This window comes from Apteryx mantelli, chromosome 3 (genome assembly GCF_036417845.1).
Source record: "Apteryx mantelli isolate bAptMan1 chromosome 3, bAptMan1.hap1, whole genome shotgun sequence".
In the NCBI taxonomy this organism is placed as follows: Eukaryota; Metazoa; Chordata; class Aves; order Apterygiformes; family Apterygidae; genus Apteryx; species Apteryx mantelli.
In genome coordinates this window covers 55,183,884-55,203,715 of record NC_089980.1, presented here as the reverse complement: position 1 = coordinate 55,203,715, position 19,832 = coordinate 55,183,884, and the positions used below count along the sequence as shown (strand labels likewise).

Below are 19,832 nucleotides of genomic sequence, written 5' to 3'. Positions count from 1 at the left end.
GCGGAGCCTTTGTGCCCGGCTGGGGGGAGGCAGCTGCCAGCGCAGCCGTGGGCTTTGCCGTGGGGCGCGGCCCCGCGCTGCCGTTATGCAGCCGCGCCGGCAGGAGCAGCCGCGGGCGCGGCCGGGGACGGTGGCGCCGGGGGCTGGCTGACGCGTGGCGCTGCGCGGCGCCGCCGCCGCCGCTGCGCGTCCCCCTCGCGCGCCGGAGCGCGCTGACACCGGCTTTCTCCGCGCCCCCCCCGTGCCCCCTCCTGCGGTGGTTGATGGTTCACAAACGTAGCTCGTCCCCGGCTGACGTTCCCGCAGACGGGAGCCTGGCGGCGGCGCAGCCCAGCCCTGCCGGCTGCCAGCGCCCGCGCCGGTCAGCAGCGCTCGCCACCGCCGCGGGATGCTGCCCCTCCGCCCCGCGCTGCTGCCCAAGCGTTGCCGCGGCGGCTCGGCCCCGCGCTCGCGGCCCGGCCGCGCGGCCGCCCGACGACCAGCAGCAGCAGGAGGAGGAGGGCGCGGCGGCGGGCCCCCGGCAGCGGGCCCGCGCGGCGGCGGCGGCGGCGGCGGCGGCGGGGGGTCGGGCCGCGCGGCGGGCCGGCGGCGCGGGCCGGGGTCGCCGCGGGCTGCCCGGAGGGGGGCGGAGCAGGAGCTGCGCGAGCCGCCGCGCTCGTGCTCGAGCTGGCCGGTAGGGGCCGTTGCCACCCCCCGCAGGGGGAGGGGGGGCGGAGCCGGGCGCGGCGCGAGGCCGGGTCGCGCGGCGGCGGCGGCGGCGCTTCTCCTCGCCCAGCCGGCGGCGGCCCCCGGGGCGGTAATGGCGGCCGTCCTGTCCCCGCGCGTCTGCGACAGCGACCCGGCCACGCCCGGCGCCCAGTCCTTGAAGGTGAGAGCGGGCGGCGGCCGCGGGGCTCCCGGGCCCAGCGCGGCGGCCGCGGCCTGGGGCTGCGGCGGCGCGGCCGCCTCGGCGGGAGGCCTCGCCCGGCCCCCGAGGGCGGCGGCGCGGCGCGGCCATTGTGCCCCGCTCGGCGTGGCCCCGCGCCCTTCCCGGGGGGCCCCGCCGCGCGGCGTGGGGGCGGCCTCCCCCGGGGCCGAAGTTGGGGAGCGGGTCGCCAGGCCCCGCGGGTTGCCGGGGGCCGTCGGCCGTCGGCGTTGGTGAAAGTCCGTGCGCCGCTCCCCGGTGCGGTGTGCCTGCTCGCCTGGTACCGCCGTCGTCACCGGGAAAACCGCAGAGAGACAAAGTTTGGGTCTAGTCACGGGCACTTCTGCGTAGGCCTGAAGGAGCCGTGCTGAGTTGCACCCGGTCTTTCCAGACGCTGTTTTGACTTCTAGCTCCCTGCACTTGGTGCTGTTTCTGCACCTACTTTCAGATGTAGATTTGGCAATTGCTTTTTGAAAGAAATCGTTATTAATTCGTTATTAATTCAGGCTTTCCAGTTACTTCTTAAAGTGTTGTTACTTAGATCTTCTGCACCATGTTAATGGATGGGCGTACCGGTGCTCTGTAGGGTAACCCTATTTCGTAAGTACCACGATGTTTGTTTTACACGAGCATGCATTTTTAAGGGAGGAAGGGGCTTTTTTGACCTTCTAGTCTACTTTCTACGTGAAGAAAAGCACAAGACTGTCCTTTATTATGATTTTCAGTACAGTAACTGTGGTTGAACAAATCTGAGGTTGCAGTGCAGATGTTTTCACTTTTTATTTAGAGTCCTCTGCAACAAACTGACTTCCTAGATTTTTTGTCTGAGCTTGTGTGACTGAAATTAATGAAGTTTTCAGCAGATCGGAAAGCAGAGATGGAGATAAAGGGCATTCATCTCTCCTGTGATTCGAGTGCTCAGCATTCATATTTTTTAACAATACTGAATTTAATAAAGAAAATGTCAAAGCAGAAGGAGAAACTGATGCCAGGTGCTTCCTCCTAATCAAGACCTATCTTTTAAAAACATTCTGAAGTCTCTTGGTAGTTTGTGCATAGTGAAACATAGCTTGGGCTCTGTTTAAATTTTGTCAGTGTAGTTGAGAAAGTTTGGAGAGCGTTAGTTTTACATGTGGGAAGTAGGGATGAACTATTGATGACATAGCTATGTCACAAGAAAAAACTCCAACGTGATGTTGTTTTGGTTGGGGACTGCTAACTTGTTTTTTCTAGTTGGTTTTACATGGGGTACTCTTAGTGATACTAGGAAATAGCATTATTGCTAATACTTGTGAAGATGCCACTTACATGGTTCTGTAAGTATAACTTTATTAAGAAGGCAGAGCTTGTTTAAACCTGCTTTTAAATTTTTGTTCTCATTGTGTGAAAGATACTCTTCCTACTCACGAGGAAGAACAGATTTCTCACATAAAGAACTGTGAAATACAGTAAATAAACAAAAAATACAGGAGACAGATGGGTATCTCTTCTCTGTAGCCTATCTTGGCTATACTTTGAAATGTTATATAACAAAAGTAATGTATTCTAATTTGCTAGAATTCTTCTTAGAAATAATATTTCAAGTGTTACAGTGGTACGTAAAACATACTAGAAGGAAAGATGTTTGCTAAGGTAGACCTAATAACTGTTCTTGTAATTTTTCAATAAGTATAACTGTGGGCTTGATCCGTTTCTGACAGGTTAATTCTTCTATCCTAAACTTCACAAAACTTATGAAACATTATTCTTTCATACTACTCCACTTTCTTTAGAGTTTCAGTTACTTAAAGTGCTATTTTGTTCATGGCTCTAATACTAATGACAATAGGTGAGTCACTTCACTACTTCTGCCTTCTGTTTCTCATTTGTAATCATGCAAGGGTGATCACTAAAATGCTTTGAGATTTGTTGATGAGCATTACATAGGAGTTGTGTGGTGTTACTAGACAAAGCAGTGAAAAGCACAAGAAGGCCAGTGGAATCATTGGTCTGCCAGATTTTACCAAACTGTTGTGTTTTTTTTTTTTCTTTTTTTTTTGCTTTTTCACCCTTTATTCCCTTTCTTTATATGGATCTCATGAAATCTGAATAGTGACATCTGTAGCTTAACTTCTAAATGCTCCCTTGTAACAACTTTGTTCTAAAGATGAGATTTGTCTTCTGTATCTGTTGCAATACAACTTCATCAATTTTTCTCCTTTTTTTTTTAAATATAAAGGACAGGTCTTTGCTGCTTGCTGTACTTATGTCTTTGTGTAAACTGTATATACCTTTCCTTTTATTTTAACTCTTTGTATGTAAATTTCTGGTTTGCTGCTGGTGAAACTTTCTTTGTTTTTTATAAGCATCAGCTGTCAGCAAGATCTTGGTGTTTTTGCCCTGTACTTGCTGTTGCTTTTGAGAGCAAGCCTCATTAAATGAGAATTAGTCTTTCCTGACTGTCATCAGTGAGGGAAGTAGTGTTTGCTGGGTCTGCAGCTGTCTGGCTGTGCTGATGCCATAGGTAGTTTACATCCGTGCCATCAAGAATGATGAATTTGGTGGTCAGAGCCATCGCTCTGTCTGTTCCGTGCTCCATCTGTGCCACAGGGGGGAAGGTGAGAAACGACCCAATTCTTTCTGTGCTGCTATGTGGAATGTGGCTAGTATATAACAAAGAATACTGTGCTATGTAAACTGCCCTGTGAGATGTTTGTAGACAGTATTTTTAAATAGTTCAATAATTCAAGTATATTTAAATTGGAGCGCCTGACCATATAATTACAGTATTTTCTGGTATTTTATCTGTTCAATACTCTTAATATTTTAATATTTATCTTCATTTTCATTTCAGGATGATACAGAAGAAAATTCCAATGACAGTAGCCAACCATCCAAAAGACGGCGTATGGGCTCAGGAGACAGTTCTCGGAGCTGTGAAACTTCTAGTCAGGACCTTGGGTAACATCATTTTTTAGAACTTTCACATTTTTTATTGCTAGTCGTCTTGTATTATTCGATATGCTCAAGCATTACCTCTTCTACTTCCTCTGCTTGTATATTCTTCTTTTTTTTTTGAACTGAGGCAATGTCCTGTGAGTAACTTTTTCCCCAGCCCATTTTAAGAGATTTTATTTTAAAACTGTGCACAATGTGCTGCAGTTTAATTTATAATTAAAAGCACAGCTTATATTACTTTTAAAATGCTACATATTTTTGGTGTGAATTTTGACACAGTAGTGCCTGATTTTCCTGTTTTCCCATGTTCTCCCATAACATAGATATCCCTTTCTTCATGTGCTGTCCCTTAACATATTGATGAATGGTGGTTTGGGGAAATGTATGTGAAGTGGGGTGTAACTGAATGACTTTGAAATAGGTTAGCAGGATGCTGTATTCTAAAAGGCTTGTCCAGTTTTTGATAGGAGTTGTTCATTCACATAAGTAGGAATTAACTTTTTTGGGGATGTTCTTTTGTGCTTAGATTTAGCTACTTTCCTGCTGAAAATTTGATAGAATACAAGTGGCCACCAGATGAAACAGGAGAATACTATATGCTTCAGGAGCAAGTCAGTGAATATTTGGGTGTGACTTCCTTTAAAAGAAAATATCCAGGTATCCATGTTTTTAAAAGTTTTTTTTTCTAAAAATTTCTGTCTTCGTATGTTGAAAAGTAATGTGAGTCTTTTTGACTTCAGCATTAGCCAATTGATTATAAAAGACACTGGCAAAAATAGATCTAAATTATGCATGTTGTACTTTCTATTTTTGTTGCTAACATATTAGTTGAAAATGTATCCTCCAGTTTTCAAAGCAATTGAAGACTTTTCAGTATTGCCACTGAAAATCTGTAAAAAGTCTGATTTGGGGGTTAGAAGAACCAAGTGGCTTTTGAAAACTTAACTCAATTTGTTTTTAGGATTTCATTGGTGGTTTCTTGTTATACTGCTGTATCTCTACATTCTGTTTCCTAAATTGCATCACACTTTCTATACTGTGGAAGAATTTAAAAATGAATTGGGGAGGTATTAGGATTTAAGCCTTTATTTATTCAGAATTGGCAAATCTTGTTCTTCTGTCACTGAATTTATTTTTAAAAGGCATATTAAAAGAAACAAAGAATGTGCCTTCAGTGCTTTTCCGTGTTCTATGCAGCTGAGCTCTTCTAGCATTTCCATTAAAATTAGATTTCTTCAGTAAATCTGTAAATAATAATTATGGGCAGAGTAGCCTAAAAAAAATTGGCCATGTCCTTAGAATGTATATTTAATTTAAAAGAAACTTATAAAATTACCATGTTTGTAGGAATGGTAATATAATACAGACTTACACTACCTGGAGATAAAATTGTCAAAATGCTTCTGATTACTCTGATAGAGGTTGTTATGGGTGTGTTTGAATAAATTTGCACATTTTAATTTTTTTTGTTGTTTCCTTTGGAGATTTAGAAAGGCGAGATCTATCTCACAAGGAGAAACTCTACCTCAGAGAACTAAATGTTATCACAGAGACTCAGTGCACATTAGGTAAGAAAGCAAATTGTTAGATCCCTTGTTATGATATTAAAAATATGACATACTGATAACATGATTCAGTTTGATAGAGTAGAATTGTGTCATCCTGAACTGAAAACTTACATTCTGAAATGAAAATTGGTTTGTGTAAATTGACCATGAGATATTGCTATTACAGGTTTATTTAAAAAAAAAAGGATCTGTTCTAATGATTTAACAAAATCCCTTCTGTGTTGTAAATTAACTTAGTGCCTTTTTCTCTTTCTGGAAAAGAGTGTGATACTTCAGACTAAAAAGTACATGTTAGTGTTGTTTTCCTGTATTAGCTGGGACTCGGCAAACACTGGAATATCACATAGGGGTCGCCCTATGTGTTAGAGTTTAGAATGGTGTAGGTTAAAGCACTTGAATTCATTTGTAACAGAATAATATCCTTAATATGGCTTGTTTTTAAAGAACTTAAAATATTTTTTCTTCCTCTGCTAACACATGAGACTTGGAGCATGTTATAGATCAAATGATACCTATCATTTTTTTTCCTGTACATCATGGATCTGTGCAAATTTCATATCATTTTATACACTAAGAACAGTCCTTAGTACACTGACTTGAATTTCCCGCCTGCACGGCATGATTTTCGTACTTAAATATGCAGGAAAAAAAGTATCTAATTTTTATTATAGGAACAAAACACTATTTCGCATAACATATACAGTAGAGGTATATGCTGTGTTAACTATCTTCATTTTTTAACATTGTGCTCATAATCAGTGGGAGTAACATAAATCAACTTCCACTATATTGTCAGTGGCTGGAGATTAGTTGTGTGGAAACTCTTTTTTTAAAAAAGAGGAGTTCTGTATTGTAGTTGCAAACTGAGACATTCATGTCTGAGGCATTTCAGACTTCTGAACTTTAAGTACCTTCGTTAGGAGTCAGGGGCCTTCGTAGTGAATCTTGATTTGCATAGAGAATGTAATGTAATTTAAGTTAATATTTTGCAAGTGAATGAAATTAACAGTTAACCAATACTAGAAGGGGAGGTCCTGCTTACTTGGTCCTGGCTATTGTGCTTTTCAAACTCCTTAATAAATTCATCTAACTTGCGAAGATAGCATAAACCTCTTCTGCAAAAAACAGCATACTTCTGTACTGTTTTAGTGGGTTAAATTGGCTCACAGAGATGATTAATAGGTGCCAGAGTCAGCGTGAAGGTGGGGATTGGATTCTGTAACTGTAAGCAAGAAAACAAATGAGCCCTTCCTCTTGGGATAGAAGCAAACCCTTAATCAGCCCGAGTCACAGAAATCTAAATGGCACAAGTTCACTCCTGCTGGAGAGAAGGAGGGAGTGAGAGAGAGAGAAGCATTGTGCATAGCAGATTGTCGTCTTTGGCTGCTCAGAGAATTTAGTCAATTATTGTAGGGTATAAATAACCTACAGTTAATTTTGCCAGATAGCATCATTATTGCTTCTGTCTATTTTAGGTCTAACAGCTTTGCGTAGTGATGAAGTAATTGATCTTATGATTAAAGAATACCCTGCCAAACATGCTGAGTATTCTGTTATACTGCAAGAGAAAGAACGTCAGCGAATAACAGATCATTATAAAGAATACTCTGTAAGTAACTAGTATATTTTAAATGAATCAGATCTGTAACATGTAGAGTATAAGAAAAAAGCATTTGCAAATGGATATTGAAATGTGTGTGAATTAATGAAATTGTTTTTATTTCAGCAAATGCAGCAGCAGAACACACAGAAAGTAGAAGCTAGTAAAGTTCCAGAATATATAAAAAAAGCTGCCAAGAAAGCTGCAGAGTTCAACAGTAATTTAAACCGGGAGCGAATGGAAGAAAGAAGAGCCTATTTTGATTTACAGACACATGTAGGAAGACTTTAAATTTCTTATCAATGTCAATAGGTAGCTCCTTGCCTGTTCTAGTAAAGGTTTTGTTTGTTTGTTTGTTTTAGAACCATTCTATCTTATCATAAAGAATTTTTGATTAGTCTTTTTTTCAGATATGATACATTTTGATGTAGAGACTTAAACAGTTTTACCATTAAATTGGTAAAGCTGCTAAAAGTAATAATCTCAAATATATTTCATGTGAAAACTTTTTTTTTAATTGAATAGACTTCTGGGTGAGGAAGCTTTTAAAATTCCAGTGTTATTTTTTTGTCATGTCTCTTAACCTGCTGATAATAGCATAAAAATAAGGGAGATGCTTAAGTTACTAAGAAGCTTCTGTTGATATTATTTCTAATAAAAAAATAATGGAACACCTAATGAAAATAATGGCATAGAAAATTGACGGAGAGCACCCTTAGGTAATACAGAGTTTACTTTGTGCCTCAAGGTACTGCTTAGGCAAAATTTTAGAAGTGTTCCAAAAAACCTAGGCGTTTATATGAAAACAAATATATTTCATGCTTCTGCTATGCATGATTAAAAATATATATATTAGCTTGCATTTTGAAGCAAGACTGCACTGCTTGCCTAAAGAGAGTAAAGCAAAAATGGTCTCAGTATGTGAATTATTACATGGCAGTCTATTATGGAGAGTTTACATTTTTCTGATAACTGGCCCCTGTTGGAAACAGGATAGTGGATAATTAGTTTGATTTCTTTCTAAACAAAACAAAACTTGCAGGGTTTTTTTTCCCCATATATTCATATTATTAATTGGATTTTTTTTATACTGCAGCTCAGTTTCAGAATTAATTTCCAAAGTTCTTGCTACCCTCTACAAAGACACACACACAATAATAACTCATTTTAAAGATGCCTATTGCGAAAGCTAAAATATTCTGTTGAGCTGTTAGATTTTAATTTTCAAGTTGTTTTACATATTATCCTGTTAGAAGTAGTCTTATCTGATATTAATATGATTCATAGACACTTACTAATTGGATTTAATCTGGAATATTATTTTTTGAGTGGGATCTCTTACAGTTTTAATTAATTGGATTGCCCATGGGAGAACTCAGATAGCTGTTCCAACTTAAAGGGAGAGACTTGCTAGTACAAAAATATTTGGGGGGTGAGGAAGGCTCAAAAGTTTGTATGGGAAACAAAAACTTCATTGCTTTGTATTAAACAATACAGATTATCCAGGTGCCTCAAGGAAAATACAAAATCTTACCTACAGAGAGAACAAAGGTTAGTCCTTATCCAGTGGCTCTCATACCCGGCCAGTTCCAGGAGTACTACAAAAGGTATTTTAAAAGCATCCTAACTGCTGATTCTGGTTGCACTGATCTATTTTCTCTACATCTAGCTGATGAAAAGCATATGGGTGTATTTACTGTAAGTTTTTGAATTAATTTTATGCTTGAGGCACTTGCTAGTCAAATAGATGTAGAATGTGACATCTTCCTGCAACAAAACAGATGTAGTATTGGCTGCAGCAGTATTTTCTCTGCTGCTGTATGACGGTGCCTCAGATTTGGCCTGCTCAGAAGTTTACTGTGGTAAAAGGGAGACACTGATTTCACTCCTGCCTGCCTTGTGTGTTTACTTAGCTTCTGCCTTTGCATGTGTGCTAAGATTAATGTTGCTACATCAAAATGCTGTAATGCAAGCTTGTGATCAGGTGATTTCTGTGTGACAGTCTTGCTTTTTTTGAACTTTTAAAAAAACATTTTAACTTCAAAAAAAAGTAGTTTTGGTTGGTCTTGTGAGTTAAGTTTAAATAAAGTTGGATTTATAGGTAAGAGAGAAAAGCTATTGCTGTTGGATCTTTATACTTCACAAAATATGTATACTTGACTGTATACATAAATTCAAAACTCTACCCTATGGTGTGCTCCCATTTTACAGGCACATACTGATTTAAAAATTGTTGATTAAGTTTTGCTATCTGTATGACAGAGATGGTAGTCATCCTATATGTGCACAGTTTTCTTTAGAGAAGAAACTTTTTATCTGCATCTGCCTTTCTTACTCTGATATGTACATACAAAACACCCCAAATGTGCATGTTACAGGAAGTTCAGAAGCATTTCAATATTTTTACATTAATTGAATTAAAAATATTAGATGTCTTATTTATTCTGCACTTACAAGCTTGCATATGAAACTGCTCATCCTTTTTAATGGAGAACACAGGCTTTGAAAACATGCATCAAAATAACATCCCACCTGTTACAGTGTTTGTCTCTAATAGTAAAAGAACTTGCGCTTTTTTCTTAGTATTTAAGGACAAACAAAATGCGTTGAGCACAAGTGTTAGGGGGTGCCTGGCTATAAGCAACGTGATTAGATCTTGATCTTTTTCTGAAATTATATTTTTACTTGCACTTTTTGTTCTTCAGTAATCAGGAAACTGGGACATAAATCTATAGTCTCTACTTATTTTGCTTTGGACCCTAGCTGTTTGTGTGCCTGGCTTAGAACTGTTGTGTACATGCTATGTGGGTACTGTACATTTATAAACAAAGTGTGTAGTCTGTTGGTTATGGTAACATGGGTTTTGAGTGGCCTTTTATGATTATGTAGATTTGGAACATTGCAAATATGTTCTTGCTGTGTTCCACGAATGCCTGCCTACACAAAGACAACTAATACTAGATAGGCAAATGTTTGTGAGGAGAAATGAGCGTTTCTTGCATTTTCAGAATTGTGCTTGTTTTTATATGGGCCTTCCTGAAAAAGGAAGCTGGAATGATCCATGTTTCTTATTCTTCTTCACTTAACTGCTTGTGTTCTGTGTTTATAATGTGTCTATGCATGTTTAATAAAATGCACAGACATTCATTTCATTTTATTTTTTTAACTTTAGATATTCTCCAGATGAACTTCGTTACTTGCCATTAAACACAGCTCTTTATGAACCCCCTTTGGATCCAGAGCTGCCTGCGTTAGACAGTGATGGAGATTCAGATGATGCAGAGGAAGGGCGAGGTGATGAAAAACGGAAAACCAAAGGCAATTCGGTGAGACAAATTGAAAGTATTCTTCAATAAAAATACCCTTTCCCTTCACTTTTTAAGTTTCAGTAATTTCATAGTAGAATCGTTAACATCTGCAAAATGAACGAGAATCATAAAATAAAAGTACTCCCTTCTTTTTAGTGCTTCTCTTTATTTTATAACACTGCTTTCCAACTTCCATTTTACTTATTTTAAAGTAAATCAAACAAATACTTGAAACATCAAGCCCTCTCTTCCCTCTATTTAAAGAAACTTTGAAGAATCTTCCCAACTGCAGCTCTCTTCATACACCCTTTTCACCAGGTGATGGGACAGGTTGCTAACATTTCTGAGTGGAGAAATCTGTAGTATTTATTGCTAAAACAAATGAAGTGATGCCCTGATAACTTTTTCTTCTTGTAATGTAGAAGCAGGAAATACTCAGAACAGAAGCAGTAACTTTATTATATTTTAAAGAAAAAGCACTCTGTTCTTTGCTTTATAGTACAACTTTAACAAGATGTATACGTTCTCTATATTGAATGCAAACACGAAATTAACTGTTCCTGGAAGTTAAGGGAAACTTTCACATACCTACTTGATAGTGTTCTGAATGCTCTAGAGCAGCTGAGCCTCAGAGTGACTGTCAAGTATAATTGAAGCACTGGTGTTGTTAATATGCTGTTGAGAAACACCTTCCAGAAGTTTAATCCTATTCTTAGGAAAAACGAATGTAAACCCACAATTTCTAGTTCAATTGACTGGTATTTTAGGTGGTCGATACATATAATGTTAAACTTAGCTATATAAATGTTTATTTTGTTTAGGTATTTACAAGATGTTTGTAACTGAAGAAGTGAAGGGGTCGCTTTGGTAGGCTAACCAAGGGAGAAGTAGCTGTTAATACACCCTTTCTGCTTGCATTTTTTGGGGAAAAAAATATAAGCCCAACATGCTAAAAGTTTGTTCTGACATTTGACTTATTCTTGCTCCAGTTGTGTAACAGTTGATCTTCAGGCCATTTCTGCCCAGTTCCCTTCTCCGTTGGCTTCTGTTCCCCTTAATGGTGAAGAGAAGTAACTGGACTGAGCAGACCATCCTTTCCTTTCCCACAGAAGTTCTGAAGGCATTTTAGTGACAATGTAGAAGCCAAAGCAATTGTGCTTCTGTTGGGAAGTATAGGGGAAAACTGAAGATGAGATTCCTATGAAGTGGCTTTGGCTATAGAAACAGGGGTTCTCCATCTAGTCATTGGGGCATATTGTTTGGGAAAAATATCTGTTGATCACGAAAGTGGACAGTTGTGTCAGGCACTGCCTGTTTCTGAGTTTTGGGGAACCTACTGTTCTTCAGATCTCCCTGGTGAGTCCAACTGTACACCTTTTCCTGTTCCCCTTTCTTGTTGTTGAAGCCAGGTAGCAGTTTTCCTGTTCCTTTGGTGTTTTGATGGACCTGTCCTAAATAACCCTTCCCCTAAAATAACTGAAACATACCATTCCTTGTTGCCACAGTTTGCTTTGCTTTTGTGTTATACTCCTCCCTTTGCCCTGTGTCTGTTTTGTCTATTTTGATTTTAGGCTCTGGAACATAGGCTGATTACTATTATATTTGTACAGAGTGCCTTTTACTGTAGGGCACTATTGTTATTGGGCCTTTTGGTTTTACTGTAATAAATGTGATTAATCATATTGTTTTCTGCTGAAGCCTTTTGGAGGCCTTTATTAACACTTTTCTGAGAAAAATCTTGTGCTGCTACTCTTAATTATGCTTATATTGATCTCTCACCCTCTTTGAACCTCTTCCCTTCCTTCTTGCCTCCCCATCCTTCAAAAAATGCCTGGACTGCAGCATATGTTCTATTGTTTGGTTCTGTATGAAATATTGAAATGTGTTTTGCCTTTGATGGCATTCTTCTGCTGCAATCCGAGTGAAATGTATAGATTGCTCCTGGTGAAAAATAGTAGATGAGGGCGGCAGAAAACCTTCACATATTTAACTCAAATGCTATTTAGTAGTACACTTTAAATGCATGGCCAGGGAACTTTTAACTTTTTGCTGGCCAGTTACTATGTAAATGACATATCTTGCATATTGATATAGTGGATTTCTTGCCAACGTTTAAGGAAAATGGTTCAAAGAACACTGTACTCCCACTCTGGCATCTGGAAAACATGACTGCTACTGCTGATGCCAGTCTCTTATCATGAGAAAAATAGGCATTAAAGATTATGAGAAAAGGTGTTTTAGACTGTGATGTACCCCCATGCTTCTGTAGAAGGAAAGGTGTATCCTTCTTTTACCTTAGTTGGCTCTGGGGCATAGGAAAGACTTGTCTGTCTATCCAAAAAATAAAAAATATAGCTATGGTATTTTTATTATAGGACAATTCATCTGGCAATGTATCTGAAGGTGATTGCGCCACAGACAACCAGGAGGATTCTTTTCAGGGAAGACAAAAAACAAGAGAAAAAAGTGCTACTCCAAGAAAAGATGGTTCCAAACGTTCTGTATTGTCCAAATCAGTTCCTGGGTACAAGGTAGAAGAAAAAAGCCCCTGACTGAACTTCTTTACTGACCAGCCTCTCCCTGAAATACTCGTTTTTCAATAATATGGAACTTCTGCTTGCTGTACTTCACTAGCTGCTCTCCTGTTGTGTGCTCCATCTGTATGCTTCCTTACTTCCTTTTTGCTATTATTTCATGTGGGGCTTTTCCCTTACCCTAGCTCTACAGTGACTTGTTTCTGTTAGTTTCTCTGATTTCCTGGCCGTTACATCAGAAAAATCCATTGTGGTTTTATTAGTGGAACTCTACATCTTTTTGTCTGCCCTAACACAGCAGTCAGAATTATTTGCCAGTTCAAAACTAGCATTCAGTATTAGCCGTTTTTTTTTTTTTTCTAGTATTTAGTATGGCAGCATACCAAGAGATCAGTGCTGTAAAGTGCAGCTGTATGGCTGAATATATTGTTACAACATTCATTTTAAATAGTCTTTCATCCTGAAATGTTACAATGTATAGGATGGAAGGCAAGAACTACAGTTGTACAGGCAACACTACATAACCACTTTAACAGTATATGCAAAATAGCTTTCTATGTAGTTCATGCTACAGTAGAAAAGTTTGTAGGCAATATGCTTTTATTCTAGCTAAAGAATTGGCTAGGATGTTAAGACACTTGAGCTATGAGTTAGTAATTGCCAAACCTAGGACCCAAATCATCAGTATTATTATATAATAATTTCAAAAATCAAGATAAAAATAAGATAAAAATACATTTCAGAAGAAATGGGAATTGACTTGCATTATTTATGCATTATCAATCTGCATTCTAAGAGGGGGGGTTAATATAAAACCCATACTTTTAAAACACATAGTGCCCAGTCCTGTTCCACTAAGCTAACGAGAATTTTCCATTGACCTACATGGGAGCAGGATCAAGCCCATAAAGAGAGCAAAACACTACAATAAGGTAAGGGTTAGCATATAGCAATCAGGAATGCTTGTTAAAAAAGGTTATTAAAAAGTAAAAAGCCAGAGTTTTGGCAATGACGAGATGTTATGTGTTGAAAAACTGTCTCAGCCAAAGCTAGCTGTTGATGGTTTGCATTTAATATTCATAATTGTTTACTATCTAAGTTTATCAATTTAACAATGAACTTAAAACTTTCATTAAGAAGCTAATTTCCAACGAGATTTGGACAGCTTTGAATGATAAACTTTCTCTAAATACAGTAACTGCACAAGTACACTTTTTGCAGTTCCTAACAAATATCAAGCTCCAGCTGTGTTTTCTCTCTTCAGGAACTTACTAGGAAATACGCAAACTATGAAGATTTAGACTGTGGTACCATACATATTTTTTTATATATGTAACTTTGCAAATTGTTGTAGACGTAAAATTCTTACCAGTATTCCAGGAACATGAAATCCAAAGATGGAGCTTGAATTTTTTTAGCTTTGTTTAACTTGACATTAGAGATTGTGTGCCACTGGTTTACAGAAAGAAGTTTCATGTAGCTGTGAGACGCTTGAGTGTTTGGTTGGTCCAGTCTATTTGATGGCCTTTTGAATGCATAGAGAGAAAACTGATGGAGCAGAACTTTTAAAAAAAAAGGTTCTGAACTTCTATTTGTAGAAGAATATTGGTAGTATACCATATTTATTTCATTTTGAAAATGGATTCAAAATCACCAGTTGTGTTAATAACAAGATACTACTGTAAACTTACAGTGCCACATCTTTGCAATGTCAGTGTACTCTGCATCAGGCTGTTGATACTTTAAAGGTGGTGATGTTGTGTTGGGAGGGTGAGAGGACTGTTTTTCTTGTTTGTGGGAACGTTTCAGTAAACCCAATTACATGAGCTGTTTTAACCAATAAGACAGATTCGTTTTTGTTAGTCTGTGAAATCACCAGATAATGATATACCATATGTGCCTAAATGTTAAGGCACTTTGAGTTGAAGGCTTAACTGATTTTAAATGTTGTCCTTGTGATTGCTAAATCTTTGTAATATTTTGTTCTGTATCATTCTCTAATATTTGACTGTTTTTGTAGGACAGTAATCTTTTGGTTACATTTAGTTAAAATTGAAGGATAGTTGTTATGGCATCAACATGCAAATGTATAGTTATTGCCACAGTATGAGTATTACAGGATTCACACAATTCCACTGAGTTATTTTTAAGTAGAACAAATTATGTATTTTATATGGAGCCACTTTTATTGTCAGTTCTTTAACAAAGAACAGTTAGCATGTGTTTTACATTTTGTCATGTTACAAGTAGTGAGTCTTCATTGCTGCAGGACTGGCTACTACAATTGCACACACAGGGTACTGTTAAAGTACAGGGTTTTTTTGCACGTAAAACTGAAATGTATTGAGAAACTATATTTTACAACACTTCTGTTTTGAATTCACTGTATATGAAAATGGAATGCTTTGCATTCAGAATAGGACCTTATAAAAAGAGTGTAGTTGGAATGTTTAGAGGGCTGCAGCACAGCAACATGTAAGTTAAAACTTGCACAGTAGTCATCATTTTGACCCTGTATTCCTTTTTTTCCCCCCTTCCTCACCGCAAGATGATGAAGATGTGGAAAGTAAAATGTACTCTTAGGTCAAATGGGATATTGGGACTTCCCATTTGGATTTGATACACTTTTTGCATAGCGTTTCCAAAAGCCATTTATGATGGCAGAACTTGAATTGTTCTGAAATGTGAATAGTCTTGCCTTTTTTCGTTTTTGTAGAAATACTTCCATACTGTTGGAACTTTATTTTTAACAGGCTGTGATTCCCACCCCCCCAACACATGCGATTTCTGATTAACACAATTTAGTGTAGTAAACCTATGTCAGTTTCTAACTTTAGAATTAGGTGTATCCAATGTAACTGCACATACCCTAACGCAGGTACGCTGACCCAAAAGTAGCTCACTTTAGTTTTGGTGGAGTGCAAGGGAGTTTGCTGCTGTATGTTAAAGGCAGTAAAATACAAACTGATAACAGAAATTAGAAGTTTCATTAGAGAAATGCACTTGCTATTCTAGAAAGGCTTGGTTTACTTAGATATAGATGAAAACACAACAAAAAATTTAGAATGTAGCCTAAACGACAGAAGGGTAAATGCTACAACACTAATGAGGTTTAAGCATGTGCCACTTTTGTTGGGAGGAGCAGGGTATAAAGGTATACATGTAGGACACAGAATAGTTAACAGTAAAAGATTTAATGTGTGTTTTTGCTTCCATTATATTTATTATTTTGTAGAGACATTTGTGAATGTTAATTTCTTTTATTGTTTTATTATATTTATGTATAAAACAGGTTGACTATGCTTTTTTTTAAATAAATAAGCAAAAAAAGTCTGTATGAATGCCTGTGTCATCTTTTAAAAAGAAAGTTAACTATGAACATCTGGTATGGTCTTTTGTTTTTTAAATAAAGCTCTTCAGGCCAGACAATTTGAAGCAGACTGTAGCCATGTTTTTAACTTAAAAAGCAGCTTGAAAACTTCAGAAATCTTGAAACAAAGCAATGCATCCTCACAACTTAAAAATGAATTAAGATACTAATTATCTTGCTAGAAGAAAACAAACTGAGTGGGGAAATAGATTCATTTAAGAATGAGTTGTATTCCAAAAGATCTCTTTTTTGCATATAGTTCTGTTTCCACCTTTATTAATTTTTATTAAACTTCATTCTCCTGTTGACACACGTTTGGTAGTTGACTGGGACTCTTCCTTACTGACAAGCCATTTAGTTCCTTAGAACTAGGACATACCAGGATATACCTTGAACTCTCTCTAATGGCTAACAGTCTAATGGCTTTGCAGCAACATTTTTTTTTAAAAAGCTCTGGTACTAGTAGATTTAAAATCAGTGAGGACTATATGAATTTTAAACTTCGTTGGTCAAAGCTCAACGTAACTAGTGAAATGTTTCTGAAATACTTAATGCCTTCTTTCTTGGTTCTCATCAAGCTAAAACTGCTGTTGGTGTATTTTGGGGGTTTGGACACAATTAATACACAAATATTAATCCATTTAACAGGCTAGTATTCCTCCTTTACCTTTTAAATGGATCTTATGGACCCACATATGCTCCAGATGATCACCTGAAATATTATAAATGTAAAACTATAGTTAAATGTGAGGGTATGTACTTGATGCAATTATGACTGGACACAAAGAATCATAAAACAGTGTATAGTAAGCTAATGAAATATTTTGAAACCCTAAAGATACAAAAGTTGGGTTTATCGCTTTTATAATTTAGTTAAAATTCTATATATACAGACAAACTTTATACAAATGCAAAATTGCATTTAATTTTTTCCACAGACAGGAAATGGGCATGGAGATTCATAAGCATTCTATCTGGAAAAAATTACTGAAATTATTAACATTGTACCACATTTAATTTACATTGAGGGGAATGTTAGCTGATGAATTCATAGGGAGAAACTAGTACATGCTTTTGTTCCAGTTATGTTGCTTGCTACCCATGCGCCAAAGTGCAAGATTTTATGTAGTTAAGTGCCACTGCTTGTCAATTACTGTCATATGTTTTAAGGGTCACCTCAATAACATCATAACAAATAGTTCATTATTTTGTAAGAATTAAGGAGATATATTACGTTTCCTGTTAAATCTATAAATTCTTCTGGAATGAATTTATAGCCCTCTTCTGCCCTTCCAGCCAAAGGTCATTCCAAATGCTATATGTGGAATTTGTCTGAAGGGTAAGGAGTCCAACAAGAAAGGAAAAGCTGAAGCACTTATACATTGCTCCCAGTGTGACAACAGTGGTAAGTATCTGTATACACTAACTGGATTCCTAAGGGTTTTTATTTGCCAAATCTTTTTGTGGAAATATTTAGTGTACTAAATTTGTATACTAACAGTTCAGTTGCCTTTTCTGTCCTTCTTCAAAACTTCATCTCTACTTAATATGTACTAGCATGTTCAATGCACTGTGAGATCTTACCAGGAGGTGAGCTAAACTTCAGCCTCTGTAAAAGCAAACAGACTGACTAATTTTAAATTTCATTTCAGACATAATAGTAATAATATTGGTTTTAATCTAGGCCACCCTTCTTGCCTTGATATGACCCCGGAGCTTGTTGCTATGATTAAGACTTACCCTTGGCAGTGTATGGAGTGTAAAACATGCATTATATGTGGGCAGCCTCACCATGAAGAAGAAATGATGTTCTGTGATGTATGTGACCGTGGTTATCACACATTTTGTGTGGGGCTTGACATGATCCCTTCAGGTAATAAAGCAAGAGTTAACTGTTCCCTTTCCATCTACTCTGGGTCCTGGGGTTTCTCTGTCAGAATTAATATATGCATTGCTTATGAAAGAATAGTTCAAAATAGTGTGAAGGGTAGGAATAAGCATATCCACACTGTAGGACCTGAATTTTTAATAAGCTTTATTTCTGTATATTTGGTTGTTTACAGTTTAACCTGGCAATTCCTAGAAATTAGGAAATATAATTGGCTTTTACAGCAGAATCCAAGCAGACTCACCCAGAACTATATTTTTTGTTATATTTCCAAAGAACACTGAGAGTAATTACTTCTTTTCATAAAAGAAACCTGTAAAGAGGCTGCATTGCTGCATATTGCTGGAGTATAGCTTTCACATTAAAATGTTTGTGCTATTATTTCAGTTTCTAAATTAAAAAGTATGCTCAGTTTAATATTTGTAAACACCTTTTTAAACTCCTTCCCCCCCACCTTTTTTTTATTTTTTTAATATTTTTTTTTTAAACATCAAAGCTGGAAGTAAATTACCTAAAGGTACTGGCTGCCTGACATCTAAATTACCTAGTCACTCATATCACCTGGCCAAATCAAGGCAGTGTAAAGAAAGCTCCAGAGACCTAAATTACTGGTGGTATTCTCAGTTTTTGTGTAATACTAAATTCATGGTATACAGTAAGTTCATGAATGCATAAGTACTCAGTGGCTGCAAGTTCAGTGATGACAGTATTCCCTATAACTACAGTATTTCAATATGAACAAATCCCTGTTGAATATTCCCATTTTGGGAAGTACCCAAACCAGCTGTCACTTCAGTACAGGTTCTATAGCTGATTTAACTTTCGGGCTGACCTAAGGACAGAATCTAAAAACAGTAATTATGTTCCTACAAAACCATAAAATTAGCAAAGCAACTTTATGATTCCAGCTGTTGCAATATAAATAGTTAATGCTCCTGCTCTTTTCTCTGCCCATTATTGTTCCCTCAATAAATGAGTTTTAGTACCAGGTCTGGTGACAAACCCCTGCTAGCAGTTTAATCTGTGCTGCCTGACTGCACTGAAATAACTGACACTGATTTGGGGAGTGGGACTTAGTGCTCTGTGGCAGAAGAATGGCAACATTCTCCAACTGCCTTTCATTTCTGCTCAAAGTAATTGCCCATAACTTTGAATTGTAGTCATTTGTATGAAAATTTAATTTGCAACCTCAAACATAATTTTTCAAGTTCTTTTTTTCCTGTAATCACCTCCTTAACAGTGCTAGCTCTTATTTCTTGTGGTCCATAAACATGAATGTAGCCGATTGTTACATGTAATGAGTCTGCAAGGAAGGGTGAATTTTATATGCTTTCTATACCTTTTAGAAAAGATGTTTATATTCTAAAGAAAAACACTCATTTACATTGAAGGAGCTACTACAAATAGATTAGCACCTATTAAAAATGGTGAAAGGTGCATAACTAGAGGAGTGAGTATCAAAGGTAGTTTCCCAGTAATTGATAACTTTCTTTTCTTAGGTCGCTGGATTTGTGATTGTTGTCAGAAAGACCCTCCCGTACCCAGAAGAGGAGGAAGAAGGGGGAAAAACAGCAAGGAGGGATGATTAAAAAAAAAAAAAAGCAAAACAAACAAAACAGCCCAACCTTGTTGTCCAAAACTTAACTGCACAAATTTAAGTGATAATTTGGTGCTATTTAAACAACCACTCTGAGAGGAACAATACCACTTCTTTTTCTCTTTT

General features: G+C 38.1%; 1 protein-coding gene across 3 annotated transcripts; it reads left to right on the top strand.

Moving 5' to 3' along the window:
* The first annotated feature begins 729 nt into the window (after window positions 1–729).
* Window positions 730–19,749, top strand: PHF10 (PHD finger protein 10). Of its 3 annotated transcripts, XM_067293395.1 has the most exons (12): window positions 730–868; window positions 3,738–3,844; window positions 4,368–4,498; window positions 5,326–5,409; window positions 6,885–7,018; window positions 7,136–7,285; window positions 8,507–8,616; window positions 10,182–10,335; window positions 12,693–12,848; window positions 17,518–17,626; window positions 17,906–18,094; window positions 19,609–19,749. In XM_067293395.1, the coding sequence occupies exons 1-12, from the start codon at window positions 800–802 to the stop codon at window positions 19,692–19,694; spliced, it is 1,479 nt and encodes a 492-aa protein (XP_067149496.1). In that variant the 5' UTR covers window positions 730–799; the 3' UTR covers window positions 19,695–19,749. The 3 variants fall into 3 exon arrangements, with proteins under 3 accessions (XP_067149496.1, XP_067149495.1, XP_067149493.1); XM_067293394.1 differs by lacking the exon at window positions 12,693–12,848 and having other exon boundaries at window positions 5,332–5,409; XM_067293392.1 differs by lacking the exons at window positions 730–868; window positions 12,693–12,848 and adding an exon at window positions 3,345–3,501.
* The last annotated feature ends 83 nt before the right edge of the window (window positions 19,750–19,832 follow it).